Source organism: Phycodurus eques, chromosome 16 (genome assembly GCF_024500275.1).
Source record: "Phycodurus eques isolate BA_2022a chromosome 16, UOR_Pequ_1.1, whole genome shotgun sequence".
NCBI lineage: Eukaryota > Metazoa > Chordata > Actinopteri > Syngnathiformes > Syngnathidae > Phycodurus > Phycodurus eques.
Window position 1 is genome coordinate 12,959,372 of NC_084540.1, and position 18,190 is coordinate 12,977,561.

An 18,190-nucleotide genomic window follows, 5' to 3' on the forward strand; every position below is an offset into this window, starting at 1 on the left:
CTTCAATCCTCAATAATTGGTGACTAATGTGAAACACATTTTCTAATTAACACCTCGTTAAAGGTTAATTAAAAATGAACCTTATTACCTTTGAAAAGAGAGAATTTATAATGTAGTATTTTTGTATAAAAATTTTGTTAGTGCTGGAAATGGTCAGTGCCAGAATGTAAAATTAGGTTATGTACAATTTGAGATGCAGGAAGACCAGAGAAACATAAACAGTAATGGAGCACCCAGACCCAGTATTGACAGGTGACATGATGTTTTTTTTCTTATGTCAATTTTGCAGGTTTACAAATTCCTTGATAAAAACTACGACCAGGTTCGTCAAGATGTCCTGGACCTGTTCATTCAGAGCAGGAACAAGGTGAGTGGAGCATCATCAAATATATAACAGTGAGTTAAATTCTCAACAAACTGAACATGAATCAGATTTCCACCTGGTTGTGGATAATATTAGGTTGTGTTCACACACACAAAACAACATCTCATCTTGTTCATGGTCGCCCTTACCTCAACCTCTCTGTCTTTTAGATGGTGTCAAACCTCTTCCTGGCTCACGCAGAGTTCCTGGGGCAGCAGAGAGGAGGTCACGTGAGGAAGAGCAGCACAGTCACCAGGAAATACCAAGCATCCACCGTCAGCAGCAAGTTCCAACAGTCCCTCCTGGAGCTGGTGGACAAGATGGAGAGGTGAAATACACTGATGGATACAAAAAACAAACTTAAAGATTTCTCACTTATGTTACTTTTATTCTATTTCAGGTGCAATCCATTTTTTGTCCGCTGCATTAAGCCCAATAACATGAAGGTAAAGTTTTAAAAGAGCCTCCTGACAATCCCACAAATGTAGTCAGTAATCACATGTTGCCATGACAGCACGCAGGTGTGTTTGAGGTTGACCTGGTTAAAGGTCAACTGCGACACTCCGGCATTATGGAAACCATCAGGATCCGCAAAGAGGGATATCCTGTCAGGATGCCATTTTCTGTCTTCCTGTTCAGGTGAAACGCTCTATATGTTGATTTAGCCTTCAACTACAAAACATCAATCTGTATAGTTTAATCTCTGTAACAGTACACTTGTATAGGGCTGCACGGTGATCAAGTGGGTAGTAAGTGTGCCACACAGTTTAGAGGTTCGGAGTTTGAATTTCAGCACCCAGCCTTCCTGTGTGGAGCTTGCATTTTCTCGTCACCAGTTTCGCCCACATTCCCAAAAATATTTGTTGGGACATCCGCACACCGAGTGACGTGGCTGTACGAGACTTAACTGTTGTACAGTGTGCGGGGTTCTGCAACTAGTTTTCATTAGCGGCGGATCATTGGTAACTACCGGTAGCTTTACTGTGATTCCAAATTCCAATTGGAGATGACTGGCCTCAGAACATCACAGAGGTTATGGCCAGTCAAAAATGGCATGTTGTAACACAACAGAAATTACATTTCCGGGTAAATTTACAATTTCATATATACCTGTGGCCAAAAAGCAAAGTGTCAAGAGACTGTAGCCAAATTGCCAATGAATGGGCCGATCATTGCCAACAGCCTCCCAAATATCACACTGGCTCGTTTGTTCTCGCTGTTTCCTCTATTTGTATTATTTCAAAATAACAACAGCAACCAGGGCAATCTGCTTCTGCTATATGTGAAGCCTCAAAATGCTGTTTCCCTTCACAAAAACAGGGGTTGGAGTTTTTTTTTTCTTGGAGCGAGTTGGTATGCGTGTTGGTGTGTGGGTCTCCTCCAGCCTCTCGCCCAAAGTCAGCTAGGATAGGCTTCAGGTCATCTGTAATCATAGTGGAGACAAGCACTATAGAAAATCGATGGGAGTACAATTGCATAAACCAGTTTTTGACAAAGGGGCTTGAACTGAAAATCCATTCAAGCTTAGTTTGAATTTCATTGAATGTAATCGTTTGTGTTTGTCTGTCATAGATATAAGTCCCTGGTGGGAATTCAACAACTGCCATTAGCCACTGGAGACCACTGTGTGCTGCTGCTCAGTAAACTGTGCCCTCTCAGACCAGGAGACTACCATGTCGGGGTCACAAAGGTTTGCTCCTCCCTCTGGTGAAAGTAATCTTTTGATATTCTACGCAGATTATTACAAAGTACATGCAAAGGTATCAGTCATAATGTGCATCACATATACATTTGTGTGTGTTACAGTTGTTTGTGAAGGAGGCGGTCTACCAGCTGTTGGAGTGTAAGCGGGAGCGCTGTCGCCAGTTTGCTGCACTCACCCTGCAGCGTAACGCTCGCATGTACTTTGTCAGGAAACGCTACGTGGACCTCCGCAACATGATCATCAGGCTACAGGCGTATTGCAGAGGCTTTCTTACGAGGTGGGCCACAAAACTAAACCTAATCTCAAAACTACTGTGGTAGCATTAATAACATTTCATTCAGTGCTATTTATATGGTGCAAAATAATTATAACAAAAGTTATCTCAGGGCACCTGGTGAGGATGGGAGAGCCTAAACCAAAGAAGCGGTGGGGTGTGGGAATTATTTATATCACAAGAGCTGTAGTATCACCACTAAAATTGCTATTGCAGTCATAGTATATACAATGATGCAGTAATTGCAGCACGGTTGATGGTGGTTAGCACGTCTGCCTCACAGTTCTGAGGTCTGGGTTTGAATCTCGGCTCAGGCCTGGCCTCCCTGTGGATAAACGGTATAGAAAATGGATGGATTGATAATAATCTTGACAGTATTAGACTAATGAATTTGTTATTGCCCCTACATTTGTTTTATCTTTTAGACGGCACTATGTGAAAATGAGAGACAGCCTGGTTCGGTTCCAATCCCTCATCCACTGTCATATCAGCCAGAAACGATATGTCAAGGTACGCAAGTGCAGACTCACTGCATGTGATACCATCCGCAAGCAATAAAAACAAAATATTTGAAATCCAAATCTGTTGCCCTTCTTTTGCATCCTAATGTCTTCCACTTGACATGTTTTTGATTGTTGCGGTCTACCTGCAGATGAAGTTGATGGCCCAGAGGAAAGCTGAGGAGGAGAAGAAGAAGAAAGAAATGGTAATACCAAGCTCGCATTCCTCCGCACACTATTACACTTTATTCCATCGTAGATTAAAGTAAATCTTATACCAGGAGCTGATGAAAAGAGAGGTGGTAAATGTCACAAACTTGGTGATCCCTGCACAGCTTGGTACTCTACTGCAAGCAGCAGGAGGTTTGTATGCTGTCTGTACACATTACTAGCCGACATATATGCAAGGGCTTGGTGATTGATTTTTTTTTTCTGCCTCTTTTTTTTTTTCTCTGTCAGTCAGTGGTGAGTTGCACTCTGACTGCTTGGCCCTGCTTCAGGCTCCTCATATCCAAGAGTCCTCTTCCAATCAACTCACTCTGCCTCTGGACATCAACAACTACCCCTTCTATCGTTACGTGCTCAGCTTCTTCAGAGTAAGATCGTGTGCCAGCATAATGTTCAAATTAGCTTCAGTCTGTCTCGTCTGTCAATTCATCATTTACAGTGAACGTCTTGTGGCAACAAGTAAATGATCTTGTTGACTAAAACAAACTCAACTTGGATTGGTACCAAATTATTCATCTGTCATAGATACCTGCTTGCCTTTGCCTGAATTCCATAATCAAGATTAAGGCATTAGTTACTGCAATGTAACATCAATGAATCTGCACTAATGTTCATTGAATTAATGCCTCGACAACGCTCTCCCTTCAAAGTAATGTGGATATTTAATTTTTTGGTCACTCATAAACAAACAACGATGAAAACATAACATCTTGAGATATAACAATACTCACTTGTTAATATATGCACATTCTAACTCAAGCTGATATGTAATACCCTAACTGCTGTGAAATAAAGGCAAAATAATACTGTATATCCTTTAAAATTTCAAATGTGAATATTTTGCAGTAATTTAGAAATGTATTTACCACCTTTGATCCCAGAGAGAGTGCACGCACATGTACACACACACACACACACACACACTCATCTACACACACAGTTTTGTTGTTGGTTTTTTTTTTTTTTTTTTTTAGTTTTGATGGTTCAAACAATCTCAATTTCCATGTTTTGTCTGCAGCGGAATTTGAACTTTGACCCAAAATGTATGCAATGTAAAAATACCACAATGTCTGTTTGGAATTTTTATGCCACAATCAGTGTATCCTTGTGGTAGGAGCCCAAGTTTGGGATGTTGCTGACACCCCTGGAGGCACCTCTGACATGTATAGAGGAGGACCTGAAAGAAGAAGCACTGCAGCTTTTCAACATGGTAGGTGAACCTTTCTTTTACTGCTTGTATTTAAGTCAAATATGACACACACAAAAGAATATGTCACAAGATCTGCAATGCTGATTGATATATATTTTTTTGCCTTTATGTATTCTTCTTCAGGTGTTACGATTCATGGGGGACCCTCACCTGAACGGGGCACAGGAAAACATGTTTGGCAATTACATCATCCAAAGAGGTCTCTCATCTCCGGGGTTGCGGGATGAGATCTTGGCTCAGGTGGTCAACCAGGTGTGGCGAAATGTCAATGATGACAATGCAGAGAGAGGCTGGCTTCTGTTGCTTGCATGTGTCTGCAGCTTTGCTCCCTCACCGCAAATGGACAGATATCTACTCAAGTAAAAACACTGATTAGATTATCTACTACATGCATATATGCTAAAAATCATCAAATGTAAAGTGTTCAATTTGTAACTTCTCTCTTTAGGTTCGTTTCTGACCATGCTGCCATTGGTTGCCAAGCATTGCTACAACATAGTCTCATGCAAGCCGGTCAGAAGATGCAGCAGAGTTCAGGCCCCACCCTTGAGACCTCACGGACCTATCCGCTGACACTGCTGGAGTGGACGGCCAACAGGAAAAAAGCTAACATGGTGTTACATGTGCATTGTTTTGATGGTAAGAAGAAAATACTTTGGGCTGATGATGATGATGATTGTAATCAATTGATGGAGTTGTTATATTTAATTTAAACAATAGTCTAATGTAGTTTTGACTTTAAACCACTAACGAAATGATGTCAAATGATTCATGATGATGTAGGAGAGTCGTTCCTATGTCCCGTCCACTCCTGGACCAGCGGCGAGGATATATCGGGAGACATCCTCCGCCACAGGTCCTCATTCAAAGTTTTATCAATTTTAACAAAAGACATTGTTGTAAGTGGCCCTCCAATATATCCTCAAATAGTGGCTTCTGCTCTAACGGGCGCAATGCTTCAAATAAATGCTTGGTTGTGCCACCAAGCAGTGCAGTTAGGTTCATATCCTGTAGGTGCAGGCCTCATCTAAAATACATATCTCCTTTAAATACAATAAACACCCCAAGGCCGCTATCTGAGGAAATACAATATTTGCATTGTGGGGGTCTTGCAGAGGTGTGTCAGAATGGTGGAGAGGGAGTTCTATCCTGATGAAGGAGCACGGCCAGTGGGTGGAATTAGCGGGTCACGACTACGTGATGGACCAGATTGCAGACCTGGAGCTTCCAAATGACTTCCCAAAGCAGAAGAGCTACTTCATCATCAGTGCTGACAACCCCACTAGAGTCAGAGCCAACGCCAGCCTGTCAGTACACAAGGAACACTCCATTCACGACCTAATACAGTACTGTGAAGCTTTTTTTGCGCCAAGCAGATGTGTTCTTCTGTTTTTCTTCCAGAACATTATTTGGTAGTGGCTTTGACTCAGATGATGAATTTGTGCCTTCTCTTCCTCTAAGCGGAGACTGCAGACCAGCCTACAGCCTGTCTGATTCTGACGGTTACCACAGCCACGGTGCACACACATGCATCTTTCATTGATATATAGATTTCATTGTGTTTTCTCTTGACTATTTCGTTTTCTTGTAGCCATAATGTGTTTGCTTTAAACTGTAGCATTCAGTGAGGTTCCCAGAGGTGATGCTAATGCATAATAGTAAAGTCAAATGGGGCCTTTTGACTTCTTCTATTCCAGCATGCATTTCTTATCATCCTAGCTTTTCCTTTTGTTGTTGGTTGACAGCAAAAGTATGTGCACCTACAAAGTCAGATCCACAGTGTTAAAAATGTTAAAGATTTAAGTACTTGGGAGAGAGCAGACTTCCACTAAGGTGGAAAAATTGCCACATGAGAGAATAGATGCAGTAGTAGTCGTGCACCTAATACCTGTACCTAATGAAGTGGCCAGTGTGTGTATCACTACAATGGAATGATGCTGAGTGTCTTTCTCCTTTACTTGCAGTCGAGTCTGATGCCTTCAGTGATGGTCAGACTCAGAGAGGAATGGACCGCTATCTGGACAGCCTGTTCGAGCCCGTGCTGTCGGACAGCACAGTGGTGAGTGCACTGTTCATCGACAAAGGCAACTGGACAAATGTCACACATATCTGAACTGCAATGTTGATACGCATGGGAAATTCGGTGATGCTCATTTTCCAGCACTCTACAATTTTTTTTTTAATTAAAAGCCCTGAAGGATTCAAAAAGAAAGTCAAAGTAGTGCCATACTTCCTCTCCTATAGTTTATTCATGCATGGAGGAGAGTGCTGATGGATGAATCATGTCAGCCTCAGCTTCGGTTTAGTATGGAGGAGATAACATTAGGTTACAGAGTCACCTACCATCATTTACTGTAACATGGAACACGAAAATGCTGCACAATATATACTGTACGCGTGTTTTTTGGATTTTTTAGTTGTAGTTACTGTATATTTTAAATTATAAAAAACACAACACAAAAATACCATCCATCCATTTACTTCATACAATTTACTACAGCTGTATAAAGAATGCTGCCTCTATATGCTCACTTTCAGTGGTGGATTTTGATATGAGCGACATGGGAAGTCACCCACGCTGGCAATTTCCGAGAATTAATAAATTCCATCACGAGAAATGAATTGGGCGTTGACTAAAAATTCAAAGAATGAAGAAAACTGCAAGATGTTAGAGGAGTTGATATTAACATTAATCAGCATTGTGTCCCCTCCTCTAGTTGTGGGTTGGGTGAAATGACAAAAAAATACTTAAACTATTATTCTATAGAATAAAAAAAACATTGTTAACAATGTAAAATTGTTTCATGTACAGTTTTTTAAAAACTTTTCAATAGTTTTTTCCTGAACTATTGTTTTAGTTCTAATATTAGGATAAATCAATTAACCAATTTAAAAAATAAAGGGCTAAATTATGGAGGACCTTTGACAATATAAATGCTCAGGGCCATACTTTGACCAACCCTGCTTTTGATGGTATGATAGTTATTAATTAAGCAATATTTTATCGTAGTTTTAAATGATTTGGGTAATATTTATGTGAGCGTATTTACCATAATTTCTCGTGTATAATACGCACCCACTCAAAATTCTGGAAAACCCTTCTACCTATGTGTAATGCATTTTGCTTCTACCCATATGATCAAAACATGAAATATTATCTGTATTTTTTTTTTTTTTTTTTTTTTAAAGAATACATCTGACGTTAAGCACTTTATTTGAACACGTGATACTTTTTTTTTTTATTTACTTGCTTTTATTTTGAAATTCACAGCCCTACTTTTATTTCGTAAATTAGAAAACACACAGTTGTGCTCATATGTTTGATTACCCAGGCAGAATTTTGAAGATGGGTACAATTCTTTAAAGAAAACATGAAGGACCAGGCAAACCAGATTTCATTGTATTTTAATGGGATTCAAATTAAACGGTCAAGCATTATCATTAAACAAAACATAACCATAAAAAAATTAAAGATGGTTGTTGTTCAATCATCAGTCATATTTAAAAAAAACAATATTTCACAAATTCTGCCAGGGTATGTAAACAAATTCTGCCAGGGTATGTAAACTTATGTTCTTCTGTACTGTATATGTATTTCTGTACATATATGCGTACCCTTGTCATATTGGAATGAAAGTGTAGGCTAAAACTGTTTTATAACCACTAGGTGGCGGTGGCATATTAGAATGAAAGTGTACACGTTTATCATAACCTCTAGGTGGCGATGGCATTTTGGAATGAACGTCCACAGCTTTTTCATAGCCACTAGATGGCAGCATACATTGATTCAATGTGAAAGTTTTTTTCCATTTGCCCCTATACATATGTATAATGCGCACTATTGACTTTTGACATTTTTTGGGGGTAAATAATTGTGCATCATACACGAGAAATTACGGTAACTAGATTTTTTTTTATATATATACAGTATCTCTTGAAATTAATTTCATTAGATTCTGGAGCTGTCCCTAACATTGTGACTGGCGGCGAGTACGCAGTAAAATATTTCATGTGTCAGTGATGACGTGGGATTTTTGTTGGTGCAGCTCTTCCAGGGGCATATTTGGTTCCCCCACTGAGTAGTACAGTACAGTCCCCTCAGTAGCACCTGTTCATTTACTCTCTTTTAAACAGACCTTCATGTCTCATGAAGTGTACTTCATTTTTCTCTCTGTGCCTGTCCTACTTACTTTTCATTGTTTGTGGAAATGGAAAAGACTGGAAGTTTGGCAGCAAGGATTAAGGGAGGTGGAGGCATCTCAGGAGGTGAAAGAAGAGAGGGGGAGAGTCATCTGGTTCCAAGTAGATCGTATCCACCCGGAATACACCCTGGAGGTAAACATTCGAAAAAATTGCTTTTACATACCTTGGTATTTTTTTGTGTTGGTTTATTGATACTGTAATTGGCCAAACAATTGTATGTTGATATTTTTGCATGCTGTGTGTTCAACTTCATGCTTTTGCCAAATCAATTAATATGTAAATATAATTAGCCCTGCTTTTGTCTTGCAATCCACCTTCACATCACGCTCTTTTTGTTTTTGTTTTTTTGTCCAGTTCAATTATTCAGCTTTGTGGCCAAAATGCTTTGTCAGTGCAATGTATAGTACAATTTTAAAAGTATGGATGCTGTAAATACATTAATACTCAGATGGAACCTCAGGATTTAAGATTTTTTTTTAGACTGGAATAGCATCAGGTTTTGTATTCCTGCAATGGGGAAATTCAGATTAAAATTGGCCTATTGCATTTTTAACCTCAAAGAATCTTGAAATATAGCTAAAGTAATGACCAAGGTCTGTGGTAATACGGTTAGATGTGTGATTTTAGTCACATATTATTTAAGTTAAAGTGTCTTTGCGTTATTACATTGAGCCCATAAAGGGTGCTAACTGTACGCTTCATTAAATGTAGCGGGTGTAATGGGCACTGTTTCTTCTCATGGTTAATGCATTGACAACTATTCAGTGTAAGCACACATGGCTCATCTGATCTCCTTCACTCTCATTCCCTCTCGAGCTAAACGCTCATTTTGTTGCTGCCAACCTTGCTTTGTGTGTGTCTGTGCATGTGTGTGCATGTGTGTGTGTGTGTGTGTGCTCGTGTTTTCATTTCAGCAGTTGTTGTTTTTTTTAAATGATATTAGTATTTCTATATTATTTTCCATGCAACTTATTATCAGTTGCTCATACTATTAATGGACAATGTGGAGGACACGTGTATCTTTGGCATCTATTAAGATAAAGTATATTGATAATCCATATGTTACTGTGTATACAGTATGTATTGTGTATTATATTTACAGCACATTATTTTAGGATGAGTTGAATGAGTCTGTTGGAGAGAAAAATCTTTCTGCTGTTTCCAAAATCTGCCAAAAATGTCTGACCTTACTGTGGTTAAACATTATCATTTTATAGCCACATAATGTATTTTCCTTTTCCAGATGACCATACCAGTTATATTCCATTTAAAACTGAGACTGAGAAACGTTTCCTAACTTACATGTTCCTTGCTGCTCCTCAAGCTGTACCAGTGCTCCCAGTAGCGGGAGGGATGATGCCACCTGTCCCTGCTATGCCCATCCCCTCTCACCGCCATCACCATGAAAAACACCTGCAGCAAAAGCAACAGCAGCCTCAATACCACCAATACAATCGACCCCAGCCCCCTTCCCATCAACCGACTTCGTCCACTTCCACACACGTAACCCACACTCATTCATCCACTCATGCCCCATCTGTGGCCCCTTCAATGGTCCCCTCTGTGGCCCCTGGTCCTGTGAGTTCTACTGATGTTGCATCACATGGCACCGGTGTCCCAGGTTTGGGGTTGCCCCCACTTCTGCCCATGCCTGTAATTCCAGGCTTGCCTGTTTTAACAGGTGCGTCAGCTGCAACAATGGAGTGTTCTTCAGCATGTGTGGCCTCAGGGCGTGATGAAGAAAGATGTGTCTCACAGTATTACAGTATAGTGTGAAAAGTTATTCTACAGGGATTTTTATTTTTGCAGTGGTCAATTTATTCCCCTTGTACAGGAACATGAAGTATTTTATCTGGTTGTTCTTCAGGAACGGAGCAGGCCTTACTGACTCAACAGCAACAAGCCATTATCAACCAGCAAGCCATCATTCTGGTATATACAGCATAACATAATTGAAACATTCATTGTACTCAATACACTTTTGAACGCACCTCAAGAATATTTCAAAAGGTTCATGTTATCTTATTCTGAATTAGAAATGATAATTTGTACTTTTGTCTCCTCATGTCTTGAGTTTTGCAATTCTCTCCTCGCCTGTCTCAACAAACTGTCTCCATTTAGTTCAGAATGCTGCAGCTAGCTGTTTGTCTTGATCCCATAGGTTCCACCCCATCTCTCCTGTTCTGTCGCACTGGCTCCCTGTTAATTTTAGGATTCAGTACAAAATTTCAAGATACTTGGAGTTTTCAGGCTCCTCCATTGTTGGTGGATCTGGTGTTATTTTATTGTCCTGTTCGGTCCTGTTGCTCTCTCTCTCTCACACAAGATTAAAACCTAAACGTGACAGAGCCTAGCAGTCCGTTGCCCCCATTTTGCACTTCCATTTGAGCTATGAAGTGTCTCTTGTGTAGAATTTTTTAAAAAAGCAGTTAAACCCACACTTGTTTAAACAGACATTCCAGTAAGTGTTGATAGCTGATGGATAATTAATTGTTTTGATTATTTTAATATTATATTATTACTCTCTTACTCTGATGCGTTTTCCATCCATCCATTTACAAGCTAGCTTGGTCAGTGGCAACGTACTAAATGACACACATACCAAAGTCATCCCCAAAAAAATAACAGCAAACCATTTCTTGGTGGGAAAGCAGTTACACCAACAGAATTTATCACTTTATTATTCCTGGTCACGTCGGACGTTTGCATAGCCGCTTGCTGCTAGGTAAAATTCACAAGAGTCAGTCATAACCACCCATTTTCTTTCTGGTCTTATTTTTAATGGGATAGGTGAATGTACCTAAATTGTCTGAGCTCCTGTTTACACGTCAGTGTCATATTGAGCAGGCATTCACATCTTCATGTGTGCAAGCAAAGACTCACACGAAGGTCTCCGTGTGTTCTCCAGGCCCAGCAGATGACCATGCAGGCCATTGCAATCCAGCAGCAGATGATGTCCTCCTTCCCTGCCTCTCAGTCGCCGCCACTACATTATTACATGCACTCACCGCAACATTCTCGCACACCAAGCCCAGTAACCATACACACACCCGTCGTATACTTTGCTGTTCTGCAAGCATGCATTACAGACCAATGCCAACCCACTTATATGACCTTCTCAATCTCTGCAGACTCGAGAGCGAGAGGATTCACCACCAAGGTCCAGCTCTCAGCACAAAATGAGTATGTGTGTATGTCTCCTTTCCACAGCACATTTTGAGATCCCTACAGAGATTTTCAATCGGATTCAAGTCTAGGCTGGGCCACTCAAGGACATTCACAGAGTTCACCTGAAGCCATTCTTTTGATAGCTTGTACACAACAATACAGCAGTGCAGTAGAGCTTCAATTAATTTTGCTTGTTCACATGACATTTTGTGGAAATATCAGCATTAGTCAGTTTGAATAATGTGGAAAGCATATACAGTATATCTAAAATTAATTTAAACAAGTTGTCACCAAATTTTATGATTTTGAATCATTAATTTCCAGGTCCAACACGTGACCCCCCTCCAGAGGATGTGGTCCGTGCCAGTGTGAGTAACACCGAACGCATAGAGCCCAGCCATGATATCAAAGACATCATCAAACAGCACCAACCTGCCTGCATGACTCCCTCTGGCTCTTCCATCAGACGGTAACATACACACACGAAGCACACATTCAATGCACATGATTATATTGGTCAAATGATCACAATGACGTCTGGTTACATGTGTTCAGGAAAGATGAGGGAAAGGTTTTTATGAAGAAGCCAGACCCCCATGATGAAGCCATGGAGATCCTTAAAGACCAAATGGTCAATCCACCTCAACCAGTACACTACACACACGCAGACACATGTGCACACACATGCTCATATAACCTACATACGAATCTAAATTCAGTTTGACTGTTTTTTTTGTCTCAGACTCAGAAGAAGTCTCAGTCTTTTCATCACAAAGAGGAGAGAGGAGACACCAAAATAACCAAGCCTGTTGAACCAACTGACTCCAACATTGGCCACGCTCCTCCTTCAAGTGAGTTTTTCACATACTTCAATGAAAATGAGATTTGGCTCTCCACGAAAATTTAACATTGGCAAAAAGGTATATACTGTATATCATGGTTCACCTACTGTGGTTTTGTGAAACATATTAACATGCCTATCCCAGAAACGTCTGCCTTATCGAAGCGAAATCTGCAGTTTGTAGCGAAATCATTAAATATTTAATTTGTGTAACTTAGAACTTCTCTATTATATTAACAAGGAAGCTCTATTATTCATAAGTGATTTGAGACCCACCATTTTACAATGTGGACTACATACCATGAAATCTACAGTCCTGTACTATTTATATGACCGATTAATTGCATGAATGTTTGTGACTAATTTGTGTGTGTGCGTCCAGTTTGCAGAGAGTTGCCAGTCGAAAATGAGGTCATCCAGACTCAACTCCACAGCAGGACCAGCGATGAATATTACACCTACACCAATGTCCCTTGGAAACTTTACCTGAGGAAGGAGGTGCATTTCTGACGACCCTATTAATTGATCAGCAACAGTATGTTTTCATAAAATCATTTTATTTTAATCTTCCTCTTCAAGGTGTTTTATCCTAAAGAGAACCTCAATGATCCGCTGATGTTGGACCTGGTCTTCAGACAGGTTGTTTTAAGTATTCATTATATATTATAATTACAGTACATTGTTGACTTTTTTTTAATCAATAATTTGTGTTGTTTGCTACATACATTGCACTGTTGAGCAAGTGGTTTTACGAGATGTTTCATTTATTGTATGCTCATGTTCTCTGAGTACTGCAGGTGGTACATGACACATTCTCTGAGGCCTGCATTCGTATCACCCAAGAAGAGAGACAAAAGATGAAAACTCTTTTCGGTATGTACACCAACCAACCAACCCAAATCCTGATAGGACTTCATACATTTTAAACATTTCTACACACTCAGGAGTTTGGACTAACGTTCTTGCATCTAGAAATGTATCATACTGCTTATCCTGTATGACATGCAGCCATATAACACCTTGGACTGATAACCAATCAATCTCATTCTAGACTGAAAGTTACATACTGTTTTCCTTGCAGTTGAAAACCAGGTGGATCAGGTTGTAGGAACTCACAATGAGAATGTGAAGAAGAAGGTGGTTTCCATGGCAAGAGACTCATGGGAGATCTACTTCTCTCGCCTTTTCCCAGCCTCTGTGAGCTCTTGGCATTTGTTAGGTCCAACCATTCTGGATTAAAATAATAATATTTAATATTATTTAAATATTTAATCATCATTCCATTCTTTTTCATCGGGGATTTCTTTACCCTTAATATACTCAGCTGTCATTTTGTTATGATGTTCTGTGTTGCAGGGCAGTGTGGGGACGGGAGTGCAGGTGTTGTCTGTGTCACAAAAAGGCATTAAACTGCTTAAGTTGGTGAGGAGCAGTTCCACTGGCCCAGACTACTTCAGAGTACTGAGGCCTTACAGGTGCATCTTAAATAGGGTATAAAAAAAGATTACACCAAATGATAATAAAAAAATGTAATGAAAACAATAAATTAGATTATGAACAATGTATTGGGACGTCTGCTCATTACATATGCAGGAAGAAATGATTGAATATATGCACTCGGTTCTCCCTTTGCATTCTTGTAAGAAGAAAATAGCGTTCCCCGACTGTTCCCTTATACCAGTTGTTGGAAGCATGCAATTATTCAAAAGGTCTCGGTAAGTTGAACAGTTAAGGTCAATTGTGAGCCAACAGGGTGGAACTGTGTGCGACTGGTTAGCACATCCGCCTCACATTTCTGAAGACCCGGGTTCGAATCCGTGCAGTTTGCATGTTCTCCCCGTGCCTCTGTGGGTTTTCTCTGGATATTCCGGTTTCCTCCACATCCCAAAAACATGCATGGTAGGTTAATTGAAGACTCTAAATTGTCCATAGGTGTGAATGTGAGTGTGAACGGCTGTTTGTTTATATGTGCCCTGCGATTAGCTGGCAACCAGTTCAGGGTATACATTGCCTCCTGCCCACAGTTATCTGGGATAGGCTCCAGCATACCCGTGACCCTAGTGAGGATATGCGGTGTAGAAAATGGATGGATGGATGTGAGCCAACGGGTCTGCCTTTTCCCCAGATTTAATAATTTATTGATTAATGGGTGTGTCTCAATACTTTTTTTTTCCATAGAGTGTACCCATAAAGCCTAAAAATAATTACTTTTAAAGATGATAACATCCTCTTTCTTTATGTGGCTTCCTGTGCAGCTATTCGGACATCCTGTTCGTGTCCATTCCATCCAAAAACATGTTGGAGTTCAATCTGGTCAATGAGAAGCTGATTCTGTTTTCTGCTAGAGCCCACCAGGTCAAATGTATGATCGACTACTTCCTCACAGAGATTAAGAAGGTCAGAGAGCTTTTCTTTGAACACATATGTATTTTGGACAGACTTCTGCTCCCAATAGTGTAATAATAATTAATGTAATACCAATACAGTAATCCAACACTAGTCAAATCTGACTAGTCACAGATTAAAAAATTTTTTTTTTTTGAGAAACTTTCCTCCGTTACTGAAAAAAGTACCTATTCACTGTTTTTTTTTTTTTGTGCTCAGGCCAAAGCCATGTCTAGTATAAAAATTTTGCTTTGGCACCATTTTGTGGCCAAGGAACTATGTTAGCTTCATTTAGTCAGGCCTTAGCCTTTTCTTATTGAAAAAAGTTCTTTGCTGCCATCTTGTGGCACCTATATGTAATTACAAACCTTTTTTAATGGGTGTCACTTATTCACTTTTTATTTTTCTAGTTGTGGCAGGGATCGGCCCCTATCAATATGAACAATGAATAATGATGCATTGACAGAGCAATGCATCGATAACCTGTCAACATGCTTTGTTCCTGCTCTGCCAGGATTCGGAGTATATGGTGGCAGTGAGGAACTACATCAATGAGGACAGGATGCTGCTGAGCTTCCACAAAGGCGATATCATTAGACTACAGCACATGGAGGGCCTGGAGGCAGGTGAGATGCACACTTGCATTGTCACTCTGTAAACCACAGACAGTAGATGTTTACCGAACACTGTGCCTGGGCTTCATGTCATGTCATGTCATGTCATGTCTATCGTGTGTGTGTGTGTGTGTGTGTGTGTGTGTGTGTGTGTGTGTGTGTGTCTGTGTGCTCACGTGCATGTGTTTAGGCAAAGGTTATGGCTGCATTGTGAAGAAAAACGTGATGCTACTGGAAGAACTCAAGAGAGGCACCCCTGATTTTGGTGGGTTGAAAAAGGTTTTGCCTTCTTGTTGAATGCTTTTAATGACATATTATTAACAGTGGTAGCATAGTGCTTGCGTGGATTTTTTTATTTGTGTAGCATGTGTCTCTGTTTGTGAAACCCTCGCAGTGACGGGCCATGCATTTGGTACCTGGGCCTTCACTGGGGGACTTAATCCACTTCGCAATTAAAAAAACAATACCATACAAAAACGCAATAAACAGTAACATCATGCAGCTGTGCCATGTACGTTATCTGAAACAGTTCAGAATCAATGTTTACACTGCAACACTGCAAATTCCCAGAAAAACACGCTGCTGTGGTCAGTCCAAGTCATGCAAACGCTAACAGGCTTTCCAAGCGGCAAGCACACCGAGTGAGAGGATTTTATTTTATTTATTTGCTTTGTGTTTGAACGTGTTCTCCGTAAATTTGGTTCCTTTGTCGGTAAATATACTGTGGAATATTGCAAAGCATTTCCTCCTCCTGTGTATCATCCTTACTAAAAAATATCAATGACGTCATCAGCAACTAGTCGACGTCAGCTCGTATTTCATCGTATTAGTGTCCACTTGAAATACTCTGAAGTCGTGCAACCCCTAGTATCAATTTGTGCAGATAACTACAGATGTGTTTTGTTTTGCTCTGACCAACCAATCATGGGACGGAAAAATGCTGAGGTCACCGGGGGCAGTTTGCTGACCTTTTGAGGATGAATGTGAAATCTCACTTGTTGAGTAAACAGTTCCATTGCTAATACTTTAAGTTCAATAATAGTATTTTGAAGGACCTGGGCAAATTAGCTTGACATGGCAGTACATAGAGGCTGAAATGTGATTGTCCAAAATGTACTGGAATGAGTTTAGCCAAGGGAAATGCTACGAAATGAAGAGATTAGACTGTTGAGTGTAAATTAATACAATTTTATGGAACAAATGTTAGAATTTATGTTGTACATGTAGGTCAGTGCTTCTGATAGTGTTTAGGCCAGCAAATAATGCCTTGCAGGTCCTGACCTCCCACTGAACCTTTGATGTGCCTGTGTTTCCGGAACAGTATATGTATTTGACAAGAACCATATTAAAAATGGATTTATTGTGTGCGCTTGTGTGTACAGGCTGGCGATTCGGGGCGGTGTGTGGGATGTCTGGAGCGTTTCCCATTGAACATGTTCGACCTGTGGCTGCTCCAGACTTCCTGTTTCTCCCAACAGAGAGGGCGGAGCCTCGCGACAGACAAGGACGAGTCGCTGCCTCGGCTGCTGTTGCCGTTGCGATGGGCTCAGCGGTCGCGGCCCAAGAGCTTGACCGCTCAACGGAAGTATGAATTTGTTTAATCCTAGTACACCACAATCAAAACTGACCATTTTTATCGATGTAACGGCAGAACCTTTAATATTTTGTTTATGGAGTACCAGAGTGTAAGAATAACACAGTGCTTTTAATGGTGTCAGGTAGTGAAGGACACGTATGTGGAGAGCCCAGATGAGGAATTAGATGTTATGTCGCAATATGCCGGCCAGTACCACATGATTGAGTTTGCCAAGAGGTACTTCAGAGCGGCACAGAGAAACAGGAAGTAAGACGCCTTAGGATCAAACGCAGACACACATTTTGTTTCACACAAGGCCACTACTACCTGTATTGTATCCACAGTGATCCAAAAGCCAAAAGGGGGAGAGAGGGCAGGGATCCCGTCGATATGATCAAATTCTCTAAGGTACATTTATCTTTATAGTCTTCTGGCTTCATGTTTAAACTGCAATTTGATTTAATGCAGCTCAGCAGTTTTGTGATTACTTCTTTCCTATCTGTTTGTTAATCTTTCCAGTCTCCACTCCACGGGTCTCTGATTGACTTCTCAGACAGTGGAATGAACAAAGTGGCTTCTGACATCTCCTCAGGTGAGAGAACACTTACATCGGCAAGTTTAAGCTATCATCTTTGAATATAATAATTGTTTACAATGTTTACTGACAGCCATAATGAAGTTCATGGGAGACCTACCACTGAAAGGTCAGACTGAACAGGACCTTGTCAACATAATACTGAAGGTACAGTATTCAATGCAAACAATACCTTATTTTCTATAATATTTTCTAGTATCATTTTTCATCCTCGTGTGGTCATTTTAGTTAAGTGCTGATCATGGCCTGATTAAAGATGAAGCCTATTGCCAGGTGATGAAGCAAGTCACTGCCAACAACAGTTCCAAACCGTAAGATTCATGACAAACACACAAGGAACTCTGGGGTTCATGTTTACAGAATGGTGATTATGCCTGCTTGTGTTTCATTGTGTAGAGATAGTTGCCAGAGGGGATGGAGGCTGTTGTACATCCTGACTGCTTTCCATCGCTGTTCACATGTTATGAAGCCATTCCTCTTCAGCTTTCTACACGACGCCTGTGTCAGCATTGGTCTGCAGTACCAAG

At 40.4% G+C, this 18,190-nt stretch overlaps 1 protein-coding gene across 1 annotated transcript in view; it reads left to right on the forward strand.

Annotated features, from left to right (window-relative positions):
• Window positions 1-18,190, forward strand: part of myo15aa (myosin XVAa) — a 42,300-nt gene that overhangs the window by 13,387 nt on the left and 10,723 nt on the right. Inside the window, exons 17-55 of the mRNA XM_061700934.1 lie at window positions 290-367; window positions 535-692; window positions 765-810; window positions 879-1,003; window positions 1,937-2,054; window positions 2,171-2,346; window positions 2,769-2,853; window positions 2,996-3,049; window positions 3,125-3,206; window positions 3,303-3,439; window positions 4,186-4,281; window positions 4,405-4,640; window positions 4,730-4,920; window positions 5,065-5,137; window positions 5,397-5,588; window positions 5,683-5,798; window positions 6,246-6,340; window positions 8,499-8,616; window positions 10,352-10,416; window positions 11,393-11,518; window positions 11,616-11,667; window positions 11,977-12,121; window positions 12,208-12,283; window positions 12,395-12,503; window positions 12,876-12,991; window positions 13,073-13,132; window positions 13,291-13,366; window positions 13,575-13,690; window positions 13,850-13,968; window positions 14,749-14,890; window positions 15,393-15,504; window positions 15,683-15,757; window positions 16,875-17,077; window positions 17,211-17,335; window positions 17,413-17,476; window positions 17,588-17,660; window positions 17,737-17,810; window positions 17,892-17,974; window positions 18,060-18,190. Coding sequence (XP_061556918.1) covers window positions 290-367; window positions 535-692; window positions 765-810; window positions 879-1,003; window positions 1,937-2,054; window positions 2,171-2,346; window positions 2,769-2,853; window positions 2,996-3,049; window positions 3,125-3,206; window positions 3,303-3,439; window positions 4,186-4,281; window positions 4,405-4,640; window positions 4,730-4,920; window positions 5,065-5,137; window positions 5,397-5,588; window positions 5,683-5,798; window positions 6,246-6,340; window positions 8,499-8,616; window positions 10,352-10,416; window positions 11,393-11,518; window positions 11,616-11,667; window positions 11,977-12,121; window positions 12,208-12,283; window positions 12,395-12,503; window positions 12,876-12,991; window positions 13,073-13,132; window positions 13,291-13,366; window positions 13,575-13,690; window positions 13,850-13,968; window positions 14,749-14,890; window positions 15,393-15,504; window positions 15,683-15,757; window positions 16,875-17,077; window positions 17,211-17,335; window positions 17,413-17,476; window positions 17,588-17,660; window positions 17,737-17,810; window positions 17,892-17,974; window positions 18,060-18,190 — 4,318 coding nt within the window. The remainder of the gene's footprint in view (window positions 1-289; window positions 368-534; window positions 693-764; window positions 811-878; window positions 1,004-1,936; window positions 2,055-2,170; window positions 2,347-2,768; window positions 2,854-2,995; window positions 3,050-3,124; window positions 3,207-3,302; window positions 3,440-4,185; window positions 4,282-4,404; window positions 4,641-4,729; window positions 4,921-5,064; window positions 5,138-5,396; window positions 5,589-5,682; window positions 5,799-6,245; window positions 6,341-8,498; window positions 8,617-10,351; window positions 10,417-11,392; window positions 11,519-11,615; window positions 11,668-11,976; window positions 12,122-12,207; window positions 12,284-12,394; window positions 12,504-12,875; window positions 12,992-13,072; window positions 13,133-13,290; window positions 13,367-13,574; window positions 13,691-13,849; window positions 13,969-14,748; window positions 14,891-15,392; window positions 15,505-15,682; window positions 15,758-16,874; window positions 17,078-17,210; window positions 17,336-17,412; window positions 17,477-17,587; window positions 17,661-17,736; window positions 17,811-17,891; window positions 17,975-18,059) is intronic.